The sequence below is a fragment of the Anomaloglossus baeobatrachus genome, chromosome 1, assembly GCF_048569485.1.
Source record: "Anomaloglossus baeobatrachus isolate aAnoBae1 chromosome 1, aAnoBae1.hap1, whole genome shotgun sequence".
In the NCBI taxonomy this organism is placed as follows: domain Eukaryota; kingdom Metazoa; phylum Chordata; class Amphibia; order Anura; family Aromobatidae; genus Anomaloglossus; species Anomaloglossus baeobatrachus.
The window spans coordinates 464,209,829-464,228,982 of record NC_134353.1 but is presented as its reverse complement, the minus strand read 5'-3'; the positions used below and the strand labels follow the sequence as shown (position 1 = coordinate 464,228,982).

At 43.1% G+C, this 19,154-nt stretch overlaps 1 protein-coding gene across 4 annotated transcripts in view; it reads left to right on the top strand.

Annotated features, from left to right (window-relative positions):
• Positions 1-19,154, top strand: part of SPMAP2 (sperm microtubule associated protein 2) — a 321,282-nt gene that overhangs the window by 250,198 nt on the left and 51,930 nt on the right. For all 4 annotated transcript variants that reach the window (XM_075338028.1, XM_075338020.1, XM_075338041.1 and 1 more), the window contains 3 exons: positions 1,822-1,888; positions 1,986-2,112; positions 2,201-2,393. In XM_075338028.1, the coding sequence (XP_075194143.1) occupies positions 1,822-1,888; positions 1,986-2,112; positions 2,201-2,393 (387 nt within the window). The remainder of the gene's footprint in view (positions 1-1,821; positions 1,889-1,985; positions 2,113-2,200; positions 2,394-19,154) is intronic.

Below are 19,154 nucleotides of genomic sequence, written 5' to 3'. Positions count from 1 at the left end.
AGGTCTTGAAACATGATTAATTTTACTGCCAGAGTCAAGTTATAAATGATTTTAAGTGCAATTTCAGAATAGTCTTCACAAAAATACATTTATATTTCGCCAAAATCTATTTGTGACATACAGTGCCTTGTGAAAGTATTCGGCTCTATTGAATTTTTCAACCTTTTCCCACATTTCAGGCTTCCAACATAAAGATAACATTTTTAATGGTATGTTGAAGAATCAACAAGTGGGACACAATTGTGAAGTTGAACGAAATTTATTGCTTATTTTAAACTTTTTTTAAAAAATAAATAACTGAAAATTGGGGAGTGCCATATTATTCGTCCCCTTTAAGTTAATACTTTGTAGCGCCACCTTTTGCTCTGATTACAGCTGCAAGTCGCTTGGGGTATGTCTCTATCAGTTTTGCACATCGAAAGACTGAAATTCTTGCCCATTCTTCCTTTGTAAACAGCTCGAGCTGAGTGAGGTTGGATGGAGAGCGTTTGTGAACAGCAGTTTTCAGCTCTTTCCCCAGATTCTCGAGTGGATTCAGGTCTGGACTTTGACTTGGCTATTCCAACACATGGATACATTTATTTGTAAACCATTCCATTGTAGATTTTGCTTTATGTTTGGGATCATTGTCTTGTTGGAAGACAAAACTCCATCCCAGTCTCAGGTCTTTTGCAGATTCCAACAGGGTTTCTTCAAGAATGGTCCTGTATTTAGCTCCATCCATCTTCCTATCAATTTTAACCATCTTCCCTGTCCCTGCTGAAGAAAAGCAGGCCCAAACCACAATGCTGCCACCACCATGTTTGACAGTGGGAATGGTGTGTTCAGAGTGATGAGCTGTGTTGCTTTTACACCAAACATATCATTTGGCATTGTGCCCAAATAGTTTGATTTTGGTTTCATCTGACCAGAGCATCTTCTTCCATATGTTTGGTGTGTCTCCCAGGTGGCTTGTGGCAAACTTTAAATGACACTTTTTATGGATATCTTTGCGAAATGGCTTTCTCCTTGCCACTCTTCCATAAAAGCCAGATTTGTGCAGTGTAAAACTGATTGTTGTCCTATGGACAGACTCTCCCATTTCAGCTGTAGATCTCTGCAGTTCATCCAGAGTGATCATGGGCCTCTTGGCTGCATCTCTGATCAGTATTCTCCTTGTTTGAGATGAAAGTTTGGATGGACGGCCGGGTCTTGGTAGATTTGTAGTGGTATGATACTCCTTCCATTTCAGTATGATCGCTAGCACAGTGCTCCTTGTGATGTTTAAAGTTTTGGAACTTATTTTGAAACCAAATTCAGCTTTAAACTTCTCCACAACAGTATTACGGACCTACCTGTTGTGTTCCTTTGTCTTTGTGATGTTCTCTGCGCTTTAAACAGAACACTGAGACTATCACAGAGCAGGTGCATTTATACGGAGACTTGATTACACACAGGGGGCTTATATTTATCATCATCAGTCATTTAGGACAACATTGGATCATTCAGAGATCCTCAATGAACTTCTGGAGTGAGTTTGCTGCACTGAAAGTAAAGGAGATGAATAATATTGCACGCCCCATTTTTCAGTTATTTATTTTTTTTTTAAAAGTTTAAAATAAGCAATAAATTTCATTCAATTTCACAATTGTGTCCCACTTGTTGTTGATTCTTCATCATAACATTAAAATTTTTATCGGGAAAAGGTCGAAAAATTCAAGGGAGCCGAATACTTTCGCAAGGCACTGTATATAGTTATAAATAGAGATGAATGTTAAGTTAAAATGTGTGATATACAAAAGATACAATATGCCAATCTCTGCACTCACTTTCCTCCAACAGGTCTGACTGCAAGGCAAAATGAGTTGGCACAGCACAAAAATGTGAACAAGATGTATAAGGAAGACAGGTGACCACTATTCCTGGAACAAGAAGAACCAATAGATAACATAATAAGCAAATACAAAAAAAGTTTTCTTTTAATGTATTTTATTATCTGCTTATAGACCCTCTCCAATTTGGCCAGTCAAATCAAGTGCTCTACAGGCAATCCCATCTCCACGATTGGAGAAGCTGGCACAGGCAAAAAGTATGAGCCGAGAATGGATGGAAGACAGACCTGTATACACTATGGTACGCTGATATTATTCTAACACCTTAGAAAAACAGCAGCTAATGTTTCACAGATGAAAATATAGCATTGTATCTTCAATTTTTTCAGGTGAGTGAGGCAGCCAAGAGTGCATCTGCTAGTCCACGCACTGTAGAGCTAGCCAAACCCAAGGATCGAGCTGACCGCTTCTTGTCAAGCACAACAAAAAGACACCAAGAGGAAGACAATGAGGAAGAAGTCAATGAGTTATTTAATTCTAAACTAGTAGTAACTCCCACAGCTAGAACAGAGGCTTTAGCAGGTAATAAGTATATACATAAGAGGTAACATTGCTAAACATGTTTCTAGATATGAGATATGAGCAAATTAGATACTTGGCAATTTGTTATGAATTCTATGTACCCGGGGAACTTGAACAATTTGCAGCTTGCTTCATGCTAATGGATAAAAATAGGCGTTGCCATTTTAAAGATTTTAGAAGGTTGAATCAGCCAGAGAAGGCTCACATGATTTGGCAAGGTTGGGAAGACTTCACAATTAAGCCTTAAAGCGAACACTTCACATTGCATATTACAGCCAATCAATAGGGACTATCATATCCTGTATAAAAGCAGACCAGAAATGCAGCAGCCATTTTGGTGTGAATCTGAATAGTGAGAATATGTCCCAGTTCAAAGCTTAGAAATAAAAATTGTGAGATTAAACTATAAATAATCATTGCAGACAGTATGTTGCACGCATAGTAGTGATGTACAGTTACCCTCCAAAGTCACATATGCTGAGGTTGCTATGCCCTTACTAAGGCTGTGATTGTGCTAGAGCTTTAAAGGGGTGGATATAGTTCTAGGAAACCTCAGAGCATTATACACGTCTTTTCAGGGCTATTGGAATTCTTGTGATTCTCTGCAAACTGTTTTTCCACAAATTGAATTCTTAGGAAAAACGTGACAAAGTATTCAAATTTAAAAGATTTGCTCATCTCTACTAAATATTGTTTAATTATCTCCTCACTTAACTAATGATTAAAAAAGGAGCTACAGTATATCAGAAAAGTAAGTACACCACTCACATTTTTATAATTTTTTTTATTATATAATTTTAATGGACAACACTTTGATACAATGTAAAGTAGACAGTGTATAGCTTGTATAACAGTGTGAATTTGGGGTGCCCTATAAATAATTCAAGAAAATTGCAAAAAAGATGCAGTCTTGTCTGGGCACTTTACAGATGGAAGAAAATAAGCTAGAGATATAATAAAGGAACTTCATTTGGCTACACGTATCAAGGAGTGTCTGTCCTCTTCCTCAAGCATACATGCATATATAATCATATGACTTTTTATAGACTATTGATGACATACTTTTCAATCATGATTAATGGAAAAGTATTATTGAATAAACGTGTAAAAAAAAATTAAAACACATTGCAAATTTGAATTATTAAAAATATCAACAAAAAATATATAATATGATATAAAGCACATACAGTATGTACAAATGTCAAAGATATATAATCCCACTCACGTTCCCATATCCATTCTTTTATTCAGAATATTACTCCTTGGGTATATGAGTAATTGGTGATATTGAATCATTGCCCATACGCATAAAATCAGTTTAAGGCTGTGGTTACATTTTATTTTGTTTTGCCTAATTGTAAATTTCTCACCATGGCTTGTCCAAAACATTTTAGTCTGTTACTATAGGTTTTTGGGGCTAATATTACTGTATTATGTGTCATAAAAGAAAATATATTAAAATTTTTCACATCTCATTTTACAAAAGATTTATGCAGTAGATGACTTATTCTTCATGTGGAAGGGTGCTCAGGACGAGTCTCAGTTCTTTGTTGATTATTTAAATAGGAATCTGTGGGGCTTGAGTTTTACTTTTACCTATTCTGAATCTCAGATTGAATTTCTTAACCTGAACATCACCAAAGATGACCAGTGAGGGATATGTACATCCACTCATTTCAAAAGTGTTAAAGTTGATAGCTATCTGGATTTTGCAAGTGGGCATCTTCCTAGACGAATTAAGAATGTACCATATGGCCAATTTTGGCGGATATGAAAAAATACCACACATTTTAAAACAGAGATTCAGAGATAAAGGTTACCCCAGAAATATTCTCATGTATGTATTTAAGAGCACAGAGTATCTTAAACAAGATGATTGTCTGAGTAAAATTAGTGAGAATAGAGCCAATATAGAAACTGCGGATAATTCCAGGTAAAGTATCAATGATGGGTTCAAGTTTTGTTTTGTATCCACTTTTAAGTTCACACAATCGGGAGAAAAATTCTCATAAAAAATATTGGTTCCTCTTGAAAAATTATCCCATTTTAATGCCAGTCCTACTCAAGCATCCACATGTAGTTTTTATAAAAAATTAAAATCTTAAAGGGAACCTGTCATCAGAAATTGAGCTTTAAACCTAAGAGTTTCCCCCTCTGCAGCTCCTGGGCTGCATTCTAGCAAGGTTCCTGTACTTTTTGTGCCCCCTTTTAAACCAAATTAAACACTTTATAAAGTTGTACCTTTTTGTCTGCAATTCTTGTAAATTCTCCATGTGGACGGGCCGTCTGGTGTCCGTTACTGTCCCTCCTTCTGGTTTACGCCATCCCCCATTGCTCCATTTCATATCCCAGGACGCCGCCCACAGCGCGCGAGGTCCCGTGCACGCAAGGACTGCTGGTGACGTGGTTGCAGGCACGATATTATGGGCGGCGCTGTGAATGCATCACAAGTGCCCGCCCATAATACCGTGGCCGCGCTCTCCCCTTTGCCTCCTGCGTTCTGCGCAAGCGCTGGCCAAATGATCCGACGTCACCTTTCCCATCTTGCCCTGCAGCAGGAAATAGATGGAAGGAGCGGATCAGGCCAGGTTACGAGGAGACGCTTGCGCAGAACGCAGGAGGCAAAGGGGAAAGTGCGGTCACGAGGTTATGGGCGGCACTTGCTGATGACACTCACAGCGCCGCCCATAACCTCGTGCCCGCGCAAAGCATCACCAGCACAGTGCACGGCACCGCTACAGTCGCACAGCGCATGCGCTGGACCACGAGCGCCCAGGGGCGGCGTCCTGAGGTTTGAAATTCAGCATTCGGGGGCGGCGTAAATCGGCAGGAGGACAGCAACGGACACCAGGCAGCCCGCCCCCATGGAAAATTTTCAAAATTTGCATACGAAAAGGTACAAGTTTATAAAGTATTTATTTTGGTATAAAAGGGGCCACAAAAACTATAGGAAGCTTGCTAGAATGCAGCCCAGGAGCTGCAGATGGGGAAACTTTAGGGTTTACAGGTAAATTTCTGATGACAGGTTCCCTTTAAAAATCTAGTTGCACCCAGTCGGGTCACTTATAAAAATACAAATTCTAAGAACGATCAGCCTTTTTGTTTGGTGGGAACCTACAGATGTGGTAGATCAAACTGCCTATGATGCACCATCATTTCCTCTGGATGCAGTAGCTTAAATCTATGATCACAGGCAAAAATAAATTGTATTAATCAATTTTTAAATTGTCAATCCTCGTTTGCTGTTTACCTCCTGGCATGTGGCTATTATCTTCAGTATTGTCGATCAAACCATGCAGGCCACCCACAACAGAATGAACATGCACATGCACAGACATAATATTAAGAATGGTGTATTCAATCATGGTTTGTCCAAACATTTGGCTTTCCAACACCAAATAACCCTAATACGTTAAACCTAATAATTATTGAACAAATACCTGTTAACTGCCAGGACCGCCTCCAGAGACTAATCAATAGAAAATCCTTTTGGATGTTTAAATTAGTGATACTCCAAAACGTCTAAATGAAACTAATGAAAACCCCTGGTAGCAGTCCAATAGGGTAGTCATATTGATGTTGCATTCAAAACAGATACAGTCAATGGGTTTTTTGTTTTCTGCATACATATATTCATATATGTGGTGTGAGGAGACAACCGGCTACATTGTTAATGGCTGGTATGTACCACATAAGTGGTGTGATGCTCAGCAGTGCTGGTACTTTTAGTGCCACATGTTTTGCTGTAGTATTCATAGAAGAGGATCACAGGTGGCTGGAGAGATGGGTGGGTCTGGTCACCTACATACCCTGCCCATGGGTGTGTTTGGCATGTGGTTGACAGGTCACATGCCCTGTAAAATAGAGTCAGTCTGTGTTTGACAGATGGAGACTGGGGAGAGACTGCAGCCAGTCCGGAAAATACTGGGGCTGCAAGTAGCAGCCTCTGCTAGAGGTCTATATAATAGCAGGAGCCAGTGTGTGGAGGCTGCCATACCTCCAGTGCGGACTATATGGACCAGAAATCCGTGGATAATCCTGATTGGGGTCAGGGTGAATGAAGGCTGAGGATTCTACTGAGGAGGAGTGTATCCCAAACCTGTGCGGATGAACCACTGGATTAACAAACTTGAAACCCATGTATGCTTAAGTTGCTGTAAAGCTGAAGGAAAGCTGAATTTATTCTTGTGTTCCAGAAAAGCAGTTTATGTGGAGTTAAAGAAACTGCTGGACGTTTTACTGAACTGTGCTCCTTTTTGCTACCTCAAAGATGTAGCAAGTAAGTGAGTGCCCCATTGAACACTATGTGAACTGTGTGCAACATTACAGTGGGTATATTAACAACAATAAATTATAGTAAGTAAGTATGTAAGAAATAAATAATTTTAAAATATTTTCTAAAAACAAATTAATCCTTTATGACATATGAATATAAAAATAATCACACACAAAAATGTATAGTAACAGACTAAATGTTTTGGACACACCATGTTGAGAAATTTACAATAGAGCAATACAAAATAAAATGTAATCACAGCCATCAAACTGATTTCATGGATATGATTAATGATTTAGTATAACCAATTACTCATATACTGTATCTCCAGGAGTAATATTCAGAATATTAGAATAGATGTGGGAATGTGAGTGGGATTATGTATCATTGACATATGTGTTTTATATCATACTAGCTGTAGTACCCGGGCGCTGCCCGGGATAGTAACTGTCTCTCTTCCAGTCTCTGTATGTGTGTCGCTGTCTGTCTGTCTGTCTGTCTGTCTTTTCCTTGTCTGTCTGTTTCTATCTCTCTGTCTGTATTTGTATCAGTCTGTCTCCATCTCTGTGTCTGTCTGTCTCTATCTCTGTGTCTGTCTCTATCTGTGTGTCTTTCTGTCTCTCTCTTTCCCCGTCTGTCTATTTGCCCGTCTGTCTCTTTGCCCGTCTGTCTCTTTCTAGGGCTGTCTCTTTCCAGGGCTGTCTCTTTCCAGGGCTCTCTCTTTCCCCATCTGTGTCTTTCCCCGTCTGTCTCTTTCCCCATCTGTCTCTTTACAGGTCTGTCTCTTTACAGGTCTGTCTCTTTCCCGTTTGTCTCTTTTCAGTTCTGTCGCTTTGCCCGTCTGTCTCTTTCGAGGTCTGTCTCTTTCCAGGGCTGTCTCTTTCGAGGTCTGTCTCTTTCCAGGGCTGTCTCTTTGCCTGGCTGTCTCTTTGCCCGGCTGTCTCTTTCCAGGGCTGTCTCTTTGCCTGTCTTTCTCTTTTCAGGTCTGTCTCTTTCCAGGCCTGTCTCTTTGCCCGTCTGTCTCTTTGCCCATGTGTCTCTTTGCCCATCTGTCTCTTTGCCCATCTGTTTCTGTCTGTCTCTTTCCACGTCTGTCTCTGTCTGTCTCTTTGTCTGTCTCTATCTCTCTGTCTCTGTCTCTTTCCCCTTCTGTCTCTGTCTGTGTCTCTGTCTGTCTGTGTCTTTTTCTGTCTCTCTCTATCCGTCTCGCCACCGACATCTTATTACCTCACATATAAGCTTGTTATACTAACAGTTTATTTTGTTCCTATAGCAACCACTGACAGTTGCTATTAATAACCTATAGCTCCCACCTCCATTCAGTCTAATGTAGGCAGGATTTTTGGAGAGTAACTGTAAAGTGCAGGGTTAAATTTTCCCGCCCAAACATAGTCTATGACATTCCCTGAGTCACAAGGAGTGTCTGTGCAAAATTTCGTGATTGTAAATGCGACGGTTCGGATTCCTTTAGCAGATATACATACATACACACATATACACTCAGCTTTATATATTAGACTAGAAGGTGGCCCGATTCTAACGCATCGGGTATTCTAGAATTTATTGTGTAGTTAATGTATGATTTTTGTTATATATATATATAGATGTTGTTGTGTGTAGTTGCCAAGTGTTTGTGTAGGGGCTGTAAATGTTCTGGGTGTTGTCTGGGTGGGGGTGTGTGAGAGCGGTGTTGTTTGTGTGGAGCGCTGTGTGTGTGTTGCGTTGTTTGTGGAGCGCTGTAGTGCAGTGTTGCAGTGTTGTTGTTGTCTGCAGTGTTGTCTGTGTGTGGTGCTGTGTGTTGCGCGGTTTGTGTGGGTGTGGGGTGCGTGTGTGTGTTTTGGGGGGAGGTATGTTTTGTGCAATGTGTGTGTGTTGCGTGGTATGTTCGTATATTTGTGTACGCTGCGGTGTTTGTGTGTTGGGTGTTGTGTGTGTGTGGCGTTGTCTGTGTGTGTGGGTGTCTGTGTAGGGCGGTGTTTGTGGTTCCCAGTGTGTGTGTGTGTGTGTGTGTGTGTGTGTTTTGGGGGGAGATGTGCACTCCCATCGTGCTCCATCCCCCATGCTGCGCACCCCCCATCGTGCTCCATCCCCATGCTGCGCACTCCCCATCGTGCTCCATCCCCCATGCTGCGCACCCCACATCGCGCTCCATCCCCCATGCTGCGATCTCCCCGTCGTGCTCCATCCCCCATGCTGCACACTCCCCATCGTGCTCCATCCCCCATGCTGCGCACTCCCCATCGTGCTCCATCCCCAATGCTGCGCACTCCCCATCGTGCTCCATCCCCCATGCTGCACACCCCCCATCGCGCTCCATCCCCCATGCTGCGCACTCCCCATCGTGCTCCATCCCCCATATCCCCCATGCTGCGCACCCCCCATCGTGCTCCATCCCCCATGCTGCGCACCCCCCATCGTGCTCCATCCCCCATGCTGCGCACCCCCCATCGTGCTCCATCCCCCATGCTGCGCACTCCCCATCGTGCTCCATCCCCCATGCTGCGCACTCCCCATCGTGTTCCATCCCCCATGCTGCGCACTCCCCATCGTGCTCCATCCCCCATGCTGCGCACTCCCCATCGTGCTCCATCCCCCATGCTGCGCACTCCCCATCGTGCTCCATCCCCCATGCTGTGCACCCCCCATCGTGCTGCACAGTCACACATCAGACAGTATACACGCACACATCTGATCGCATACACTCACACCCCACTTCTGCCTGTGCCCTCCGGTGGGCGGTCCCAGCAGCTGTGCTGCACGCCGTGCTCTTCTGCCTTCTACCGACGCGCACACACCGATCGCATACATGCACACACCCGATCGCATACACACACACACACGATCACATACACGCACACACACGATCGCATACACGTACACACACATTGACGATATCGCACATATGCGCTCACACACTCACAACATCCGGAGATACCACATGCTTCCGGCCATGTGATCCTCCGGCAGGTCCTGGAAGGTCACTGCACGCACAGTATCGCCGCCGAGAAGCAAGCGATATAACTGGATGTTGTGAGTGTGTTGATGCGATCTGATGTGTGTGTGAGGTGTGTGTGAGAGTGATCTGATGTGTGTGTGTGTGTGTGTCTGTTCTTATGTGTGTGCGTGTGTGTTCCGCTGCTGCAGGACCTTGATGCGCTCACCTGCTCCCGGTCGGCTTCTGGTGAGTATGATCGGGGGTCTTCTTTCTTCTGTCTTCTCTCTTCTGCACATGTGTACCGGGAGCCGGTGTACGCTGGTAACCATTCTACACAATATTACCCGATGTGTACCATGGTTACCAGCGTACCCTGCCCCCCGCACGCATGGGAGCCCACACAAGCGTACGCCGGCAACCCCAGCAATGCAAGGGTATGTGTCAGCTGGGTTGCCGGCGTACGCTTTTGTGGGCTCCCGGGGGTACAGCACTCACCTGGGAGTCGGGGCTCCGTGTCGGTTCAGGGAATGCGTGCGAGGGGGCGGGGCCAGGGCGGGCGTGCAATGCATGAGGGGGGTGGGCTGTGGCCGAGTTGCCAATGCGTGCAGGGGGCCGGGGTGAGAGGCCAATCCTTGTGGGGGGCGGAGCCTGGGTGAGCGGCCAATCCGTGCGGCGGAGCCTGGGTGAGCAGCCAATCCATGCAGGGGGCGGAGCCGAGGCGAGGAGAGCGACCAATGAGAAGCTTGTCGCGGTAACGACAGAATTTTGGAGCAAGACAGACAGACAGACAGACAGAATAAGGCAATTATATATATATATAGATTAAATATTTGTATTGCTATTGTTAATAATACAAATTTGCAACATGTTTTAGTGTGTTTCTTTTTGCTTCCAACACATTTTTTCCAATAATATCTTTGCATCAATCATGACTTAAAAGTATGTCATTAATGGTCTATAAAAAGTTATATGGTTTTATATGCTTGTGTGCCTGATGAAGGGGACATACCATCCTTGAAATGTGTAGTTGAATAAAGGTCCTTCATTATACCACCGGTTATTTTCTCCCATCTGTGAAGTGCCCAGACATCTATTTTGTCATTTCCTATCCTATAGCCCACAGCTTGCCTGCAACGGGTCTGCAGTCGTTGCAGCTGACAGATAGGGAGACCTCACAAGCTGACAATTGTTGTGCATGGTATGCTCAACCGCACAAGGTAAGCAACTCCATCTTGTATTCATTTTCTCCCACTTGCCCTACTATTCCACACATGGAGCATTTCTCTCATTTTATATTGCTTTAAATAACTCTACATACAGTTATTAATGTCTGAAGAAGTGACATCAAAAGTGAGTACACCCCTAAGTGAAAATGGACAAATTGTGCCAAAAGTGTCAATATTTTGTTTGGCAACCATTATTTTTAAGCACGGAGTATACTAGGCTTTCACAGGCTGCCACTCATTACCTCATTTGACATCACATCAGGGCAATCGGGAAGAGCAGGGTAAAGCGCCGGTCTTGTCTCATCTAATGGATGCGACAATCTTGGGTGGCTGTAGGTTGCTAGTTTTAGACTGGGGGCAGTCCAATAAGCATGGGTCTCCCCAGCCTGAGAATACCAGCCATACCAGCCCCAGCTGTTGGCCTGTATCATGGGTGGGTATCTGTTACGAGGGGGACCCGGGGAAGCGTGCCAAGATGGGGAATGGACAGCTTCCACCGGTCAAGGTCCACTGTGCGGTGTAAGGGACCGCTGCTATGGTGGGTGAAGAGTGAGCGGGTTGCTGCTAGCGATCGTCTGGAATGTCACAGACGATCTATGTACACCGGTCTGCCCTAACCCGTGTGGGTTGTATGGCAGGGATCACACGGCTCGGTGTACCTGTTGCACGGGGAAGCACAGAGGTGCCCACGCACGTGTGCCAGTGGAAGTCACAAGAATATGGCACGAGGGTAGCACAGAGGTGCCCACGCACGTGTGCTTTCAATAACCAGGTGAGTCCGGTGGAGACTCGAGGAGCTCACCTGGGACAGGAACCTGTTGAACGGCCTGTTGAAGGAGCTACTGCCGGAGCAGCAAGGCAGGGACACGGCCTGCAAACCAGGTACTGCCTAAGCAGCAAGGGCCAAGCCCACAGAACACGATAATGCCTGAGCAGTGGCGTGGCAGCACGCTGCCAGACATCCAAACATAGAAGGACGGTCGCGCGCCGCCATGATGGCAGGAGGAGCTTTTAATGAGGTGTAGCTCCAGCCAAGGGCGGGCGCGAGGCGGAGATGACGGACTTGACCCAATCAGGATCCACGACATCCCAGCCTGGCCAGTCAGGATTCACCACGTCACCAGCCTTGTCATCAAGCCGTGTGACGTCAGTGGGCGAATCAGGATCCACCAAGCATAGCACATGCTCACCCTCCTGCCTCTGGGAAATAGAGGCGGGATCCTCGGTCTCACAATGTGTAGAGATAACGGGAGTCTCACTGCTTCCCTGAACAGCAAACCTCTGCACATTGCGCAACCTCACAGACCTTCGAGGCTGCTGAGCAGGAGGAGCTGCGGCAGGCAAGGAATGGGAGACCGCCTCATTTCTTGCAACAGGAGTACCACTAGGTGTCACCCTCGTGCTGCCTCTCTGAGGAGGTTTCTCCTGCACTCTGCGCAGTCTGGCAGACCTTCGGCGCTGCTGAGCAGGAGCGCTCGTGGCAGGCAAGGAGACTGTCTCATTCCTTGCCACAGGAGAGCCACGAGGTGTAACAGGTATAAAAGTTGGGGGGAACCACACGCCGTTTTTTTAAATTTTTTATTTAAATTAAAAAAAGAAAAGCCGCATGCAGTTCCTCTTATTTTGACACAGCCAAGATAAACACAGGGCTGGGGCTTTATCTGTGTTGGGTATCATAATATGGTGGGACCCTACGCCAATTGTTTTATTTATTTATTTTTAGACCTCGATACTGACTTACAGACAGAGTGTAATGCAAGTTACTACTTTCGGGTAGTACACAGGGAAGAGTAGACAGGAAAGCTGGGGTCTGGTAACAGGAGGGAACGTATGGATACAGGGAAAAAACAAAGGCACAGTCAGAGAACAATCCAAGGGTTAGAATTCCAGGAAGGCACATAATAGATAAACTGAGACGTGGTCAGATATAGACTGTGGTAAAAGTCAGGAGGTCATGACAGAACAGGGAGCAGGCAGAGAGGGTCAAATAACAGTTTGGGTCAGAAAATAAAGATCAGAATGCCAGCAGAAAGACAGGCTAACAGCACAACAACTGAAACAGAATGTATGACCGGCAAGGTTCAGAGAGAGCATGCTCAATAAAGAAGCAGAGCAATTACCAGGATAATAAAAACACCTGAGCAATCAATCAATCTGCCAGCTCAGTAGTTCAGGAAAACCCAACAGAGAATTTCTAGTGTGCAAGATGCTCTGCACAGAGGTATCTTGACACAGGGTCTTGGGCGGAGAAAGCAGGGAAAGCAGTGCATATGCGATGAGATAATTCCTGGCAAAGGAAGTGAATGCGCGACTCGGAAACAGCTTGTCACCATGACACGGAGTCTCGGTGAGTATACCACGTGTGCTCCTACTCCCCTTCCACCACCATACTTAATTGCCGTATTCTGGTCCCCGTAAACTTATATGGGAATTGGATTCCGGACCGGAACTGGATTTTAAAAAAAAATTAACAGGGACCCACCGGTCCCGGTTATCTGAGTCCGCTTATCTCTAGTCTTGGAAAATGGCGACAAAAGGGAATTTCAATTTTTTTGACAAACTTCTGATTTTTTTTTTCACCCCTTAGATAAATGTAAATATGGGGAGATAAGGTATGCAACACCAGTGACTATGTAAGGGGAATACATGAAATAGCAGAAACTGCTGTGTGAATACTGACTTGAAAAATCCAATAGCTACATGTAAGAGTGAAAAATGGAATCTGCATTACTGCCATGAACATATGAATAAAGAGAAATTTAGCTACTGAATTGATCAATGCAATAGAGCCCCAACACTACGCCAAAGTATTTCTCTACGTTGGGGTCCCTAGCTTGTGTGTGTCCTCTCATGCAGTTAAAAAACTTACCGTGTATGGGAAGCTGAGACCCAGGCTATATATGCGTATGATATGGATTGGCAATAGGTGTGTGGGGAGGGTTCACAAACGAAAAACTACTAACAATAAGGAATAACGTTTGGAACACCATTCTAAGTCTGAACTGGGTGCAAAAACCTAAAAAAACATCACTATGGGGAGATAAGGTATGCAACACCAGTGACTATGTAAGGGGAATACATGAAATAGCAGAAACTGCTGTGTGAATAATGACTTGAAAAATCCAATAGCTACATGTAAGAGTGAAAATGTGAAAAATGGAATCTGCATTACTGCCATGAACATATGAATAAAGAGAAATTTAGCTACTGAACTGATCAATGCAATAGAGCCCCAACACTACGCCAAAGTATTTCTCTACGTTGGGGTCCCTAGCTTGTGTGTGTCCTCTCATGCAGTTAAAAAACTTACCGTGTATGGGAAGCTGAGACCCAGGCTATATATGCGTATGATATGGATTGGCAATAGGTGTGTGGGGAGGGTTCACAAACGAAAAACTACTAACAATAAGGAATAACGTTTGGAACACCATTCTAAGTCTGAACTGGGTGCAAAAACCTAAAAAAACATCACTATGGGGAGATAAGGTATGCAACACCAGTGACTATGTAAGGGGAATACATGAAATAGCAGAAACTGCTGTGTGAATACTGACTTGAAAAATCCAATAGCTACATGTAAGAGTGAAAATGTGAAAAATGGAATCTGCATTACTGCCATGAACATATGAATAAAGAGTAGCTAAATTTCTCTTGATTCATATGTTCATGGCAGTAATGCAGATTCCATTTTTCACATTTTCACTCTTACATGTAGCTATTGGATTTTTCAAGTCAGTATTCACACAGCAGTTTCTGCTATTTCATGTATTCTCCTTACATAGTCACTGGTGTTGCATACCTTATCTCCCCATAGTGATGTTTTTTTAGGTTTTTGCACCCAGTTCAGACTTAGAATGGTGTTCCAAACGTTATTCCTTATTGTTAGTAGTTTTTCATTTGTGAACCCTCCCCACACACCTATTGCCAATCCATATCATACGCATATATAGCCTGGGTCTCAGCTTCCCATACACGGTAAGTTTTTTAACTGCATGAGAGGACACACACAAGCTAGGGACCCCAACGTAGAGAAATACTTTGGCGTAGTGTTGGGGCTCTATTGCATTGATCAATTCAGTAGCTAAATTTCTCTTTATTCATATGTTCATGGCAGTAATGCAGATTCCATTTTTCACATTTTCACTCTTACATGTAGCTATTGGATTTTTCAAGTCAGTATTCACACAGCAGTTTCTGCTATTTCATGTATTCCCCTTACATAGTCACTGGTGTTGCATACCTTATCTCCCCATAGTGATGTTTTTTTAGGTTTTTGCACCCAGTTCAGACTTAGAATGGTGTTCCAAACGTTATTCCTTATTGTTAGTAGTTTTTCGTTTGTGAACCCTCCCCACACACCTATTGCCAATCCATATCATACGCATATATAGCCTGGGTCTCAGCTTCCCATACACGGTAAGTTTTTTAACTGCATGAGAGGACACACACAAGCTAGGGACCCTAACGTAGAGAAATACTTTGGCGTAGTGTTGGGGCTCTATTGCATTGATCAATTCAGTAGCTAAATTTCTCTTTATTCATATGTTCATGGCAGTAATGCAGATTCCATTTTTCACATTTTCACTCTTACATGTAGCTATTGGATTTTTCAAGTCAGTATTCACACAGCAGTTTCTGCTATTTCATGTATTCCCCTTACATAGTCACTGGTGTTGCATACCTTATCTCCCCATAGTGATGTTTTTTTAGGTTTTTGCACCCAGTTCAGACTTAGAATGGTGTTCCAAACGTTATTCCTTATTGTTAGTAGTTTTTCGTTTGTGAACCCTCCCCACACACCTATTGCCAATCCATATCATACGCATATATAGCCTGGGTCTCAGCTTCCCATACACGGTAAGTTTTTTAACTGCATGAGAGGACACACACAAGCTAGGGACCCCAACGTAGAGAAATACTTTGGCGTAGTGTTGGGGCTCTATTGCATTGATCAATTCAGTAGCTAAATTTCTCTTTATTCATATGTTCATGGCAGTAATGCAGATTCCATTTTTCACATTTTCACTCTTACATGTAGCTATTGGATTTTTCAAGTCAGTATTCACACAGCAGTTTCTGCTATTTCATGTATTCCCCTTACATAGTCACTGGTGTTGCATACCTTATCTCCCCATAGTGATGTTTTTTTAGGTTTTTGCACCCAGTTCAGACTTAGAATGGTGTTCCAAACGTTATTCCTTATTGTTAGATAAATGTAAAAGTATACATGTTTGGTATCTACGAACTCGTACCGACGTGAGGCATCATATGGACACATCAGTTTTACCACACAGTGAACATGGTGAATAAAATATCCCAAAACAATTGTGCAATAGCTATTTTTCAATATTTCTCCATATTTGGATTTTTTTTTTCCTGTTTTCCAGTACACTATATGGTAAAACTATTTTTTTCATTCAAAAGTACAACTTGTCATGCAAAAAAAAGCCCTCATATGGCAAGATTGATGGAAAAATAAAAAAGCTATGACTCTTTAAGACGTAGAGCAAAAAAACAAAAACGGAAAATCGCCTAGGGGTTAAGGATGCTACTTTAATTGATGTCATGTCTGTTGGTGATAGCAATGGAATAGTTTGAGTGAAAGAGTGAAAAGAAAAGGTAAGGAAAAGGAGAAAAGAGAAAAAGAAAGGGAGAAAAAGATAATGAGAAAGGAAAAAAAAGAAAAAAGCCTATTAATGGGGAATAGGCCAAATCCTCGAGCCTAGGTCAAGGAGACAAAAATAGAATAAACCCCTGAAAAAAAGTTATTTTTCAAAAATTTGTATATGTATAACAAGTTGCACAAATTGGCGAGTGTCTTTCAAGGCAACATCCAGAAACTCCCAGGGTTTCCCATCGGAGATTATAAATGGCAAAATTAGAGAGATAAATACGTGAACGGAGACCTCTTACCACCCCCCCACCCCCCGTCATCGACTCATAAGCCCGTAATTAAGTATATTGGTTATATTATCCTACAAAAAAGGATCATAATAATCAACAATAGAAAAGTTTAGTCCTGTGGTCTAGTATAACCAACATATGTATATAAAGGTTCCAATAACCTATTAGGTGAGATATAAATGTAAAATAAAGTTTTGATACCCAGTCCAATATGTTGGAAGGATTAAAACTGGTAATATCAACACATTAGCCTAAGGACTAATAAGTGGGAAAAAAAACAAAGCATAGCCTATGACCCTCCTAACCATGATCCATAGCATGGATTGGGGACTATAAGGGGTACTGTCATAATAGATGGCCCATTTAAAATATAATTTCCAATATAAACACGTAGATGGATATCAGGGTATAATACAGAGGTGTCAAACTCAAGGCCATATGGCAATATTGAAAAATAAAAAAGTTATGGCTCTCTGAAGAAAGGGAAGAAAAAATGAAAATGAAAAACGGAAAATCGCCCAGGGGTGAAAGGGTTATTAATACAGCTGTTAGCTGCATTTAGAGTAGAACATGGTGCTAGAGAAGGTATAGTGTATAAGAGGCATATAGGCATGGATTCTAGCCTTAGGGTATGTGCGCACGTTGCTTTTTACCTGCTTTTTACCTGCTTTTTTGCTGCTTTTTCTTCTGCGCTGTTTAATGCCAAAATGGATGTGTTCTTCTATTCAAGCAAAGTCTATGGGAATTTGGGTTTCTTGTTCACACTATGTTGTTCAAAATGCTGCCTTTTTGAGGCAGAACTTTGGTCAAAAACTCAGCTTTTCAAAGAAGCAACATGTCAATTGTTTTTGCCATTTGGGTTTTGCACTGCAAAGCTGAGTTTTTGACCAAAGTTCTGCCACAAAAAGGCAGCATTTTGAACAACATAGTGTGAACAAGAAACCCAAATTCCCATAGACTTTGCTTGAATAGAAGAACACATCCATTTTGGCATTAAACAGCGCAGAAGAAAAAGCAGCAAAAAAGCAGGTAAAAAGCAGGTAAAAAGCAACGTGCGCACATACCCTTACAGACCTTGTTGTTGCTTCATAAAAATATATATTTTATTCTATTCTGTTCTATAATAATACTGCTCTTAACTACATTTAGTGTTGGGCAAGCTGCTGGAGAAGGGATAGCAGGCATGTATTCAGAGATTATAGCCTTACAAACCTTGCTGCTGCAACCTTAAAACCAAATGTCCTTTTCAGGCCTACATCTATTCTATTCCCTATTAATATCACTATCAGCTGCATTCAGTGTAGGGATAACTGCTGGAGGAGGGATAGTTTTGAATTGGAGGCATATAGTTAGGGTATATTGCTTTACAGTCCTATAGCTTTTATAGGTATATTGCTGCTTCAACCGAACTGTATTGGTTAGGTGACAGGTCATGTTATGGGACACGTGCATATGTAAGGCAGGAACGACACATGGAGAAATACATTGGCGGCTGGGGACCGAGTACTGCAGGATGGCTGCCACCATCAGATTGCGGAAAGCCTCAGGGTCTGCGAGCCTAAATGACAACATTTCCAGGGCAAGCAGTCACAGTATGCAAGCACGTGCACCGTCTTGTTTGATTCCTCAAAGTTTTATCAATTGAGTGTGGGCCGCCTGACGGCCCTCCAAAATTTATGACTGATCACTCTAAAAATTGAGCAGGGGATGTCTGCTGGCCTTCTAAATTTTATGAATCAGGGCCGAATACTGGCCCTCTAAAAATTGAATGAGGGCCGCCAGCTGGCTCTCTAAAAATTGATTGAGAGCTGCCAGCTAGCCCTCTAAAAATTATGAATGAGGGCCAGCTGCTGGCCCTCTAGAAATTGTGAGGGCTGCCTACTTGCCCTCAAAGAATTGATTGAGGGCCAACTGCTGGCTCTCTAAAAAATTATGAGTGAGGGCCAGCTGCTGGCCCCCTAAAAATTGTGTGAGGGTTGCCAGCTTGCACTCTAAAAATTATGAGTGAGGGTCAGTTGCTGGCCCTCTAGAAATTGTGAGGGCTGCCTACTTGCCCTCAAAGAATTGATTGAGGGCCAACTGCTGGCTCTCTAAAAAATTATGAGTGAGGGCCGCCTGATAGCCATCTAAAAATTGATTGAGGGACACCTCTGGCCCAATAAAAATGATAAGTGAGGGTCGGCTGCTGGCGCTCTGAAAACTGATTTAGTGCCGGCTATGGGCCCTCTAAAAATTGAATGAGGGACACCTGCTGGCCTTCTAAAAATTGAGTGAGGGTTGCCTATTGGCTTTCTAAAAATTATGAAAGAGAGCTGCTTCCGGGCCCTCTAAAAATATGAATGACGGCTTGCTGATGGCCCTCCAAAATTTATCAGTGAGGGCCGGTTGATAGCCCTCTAAAAATCTGAAGTGGAGGTTAC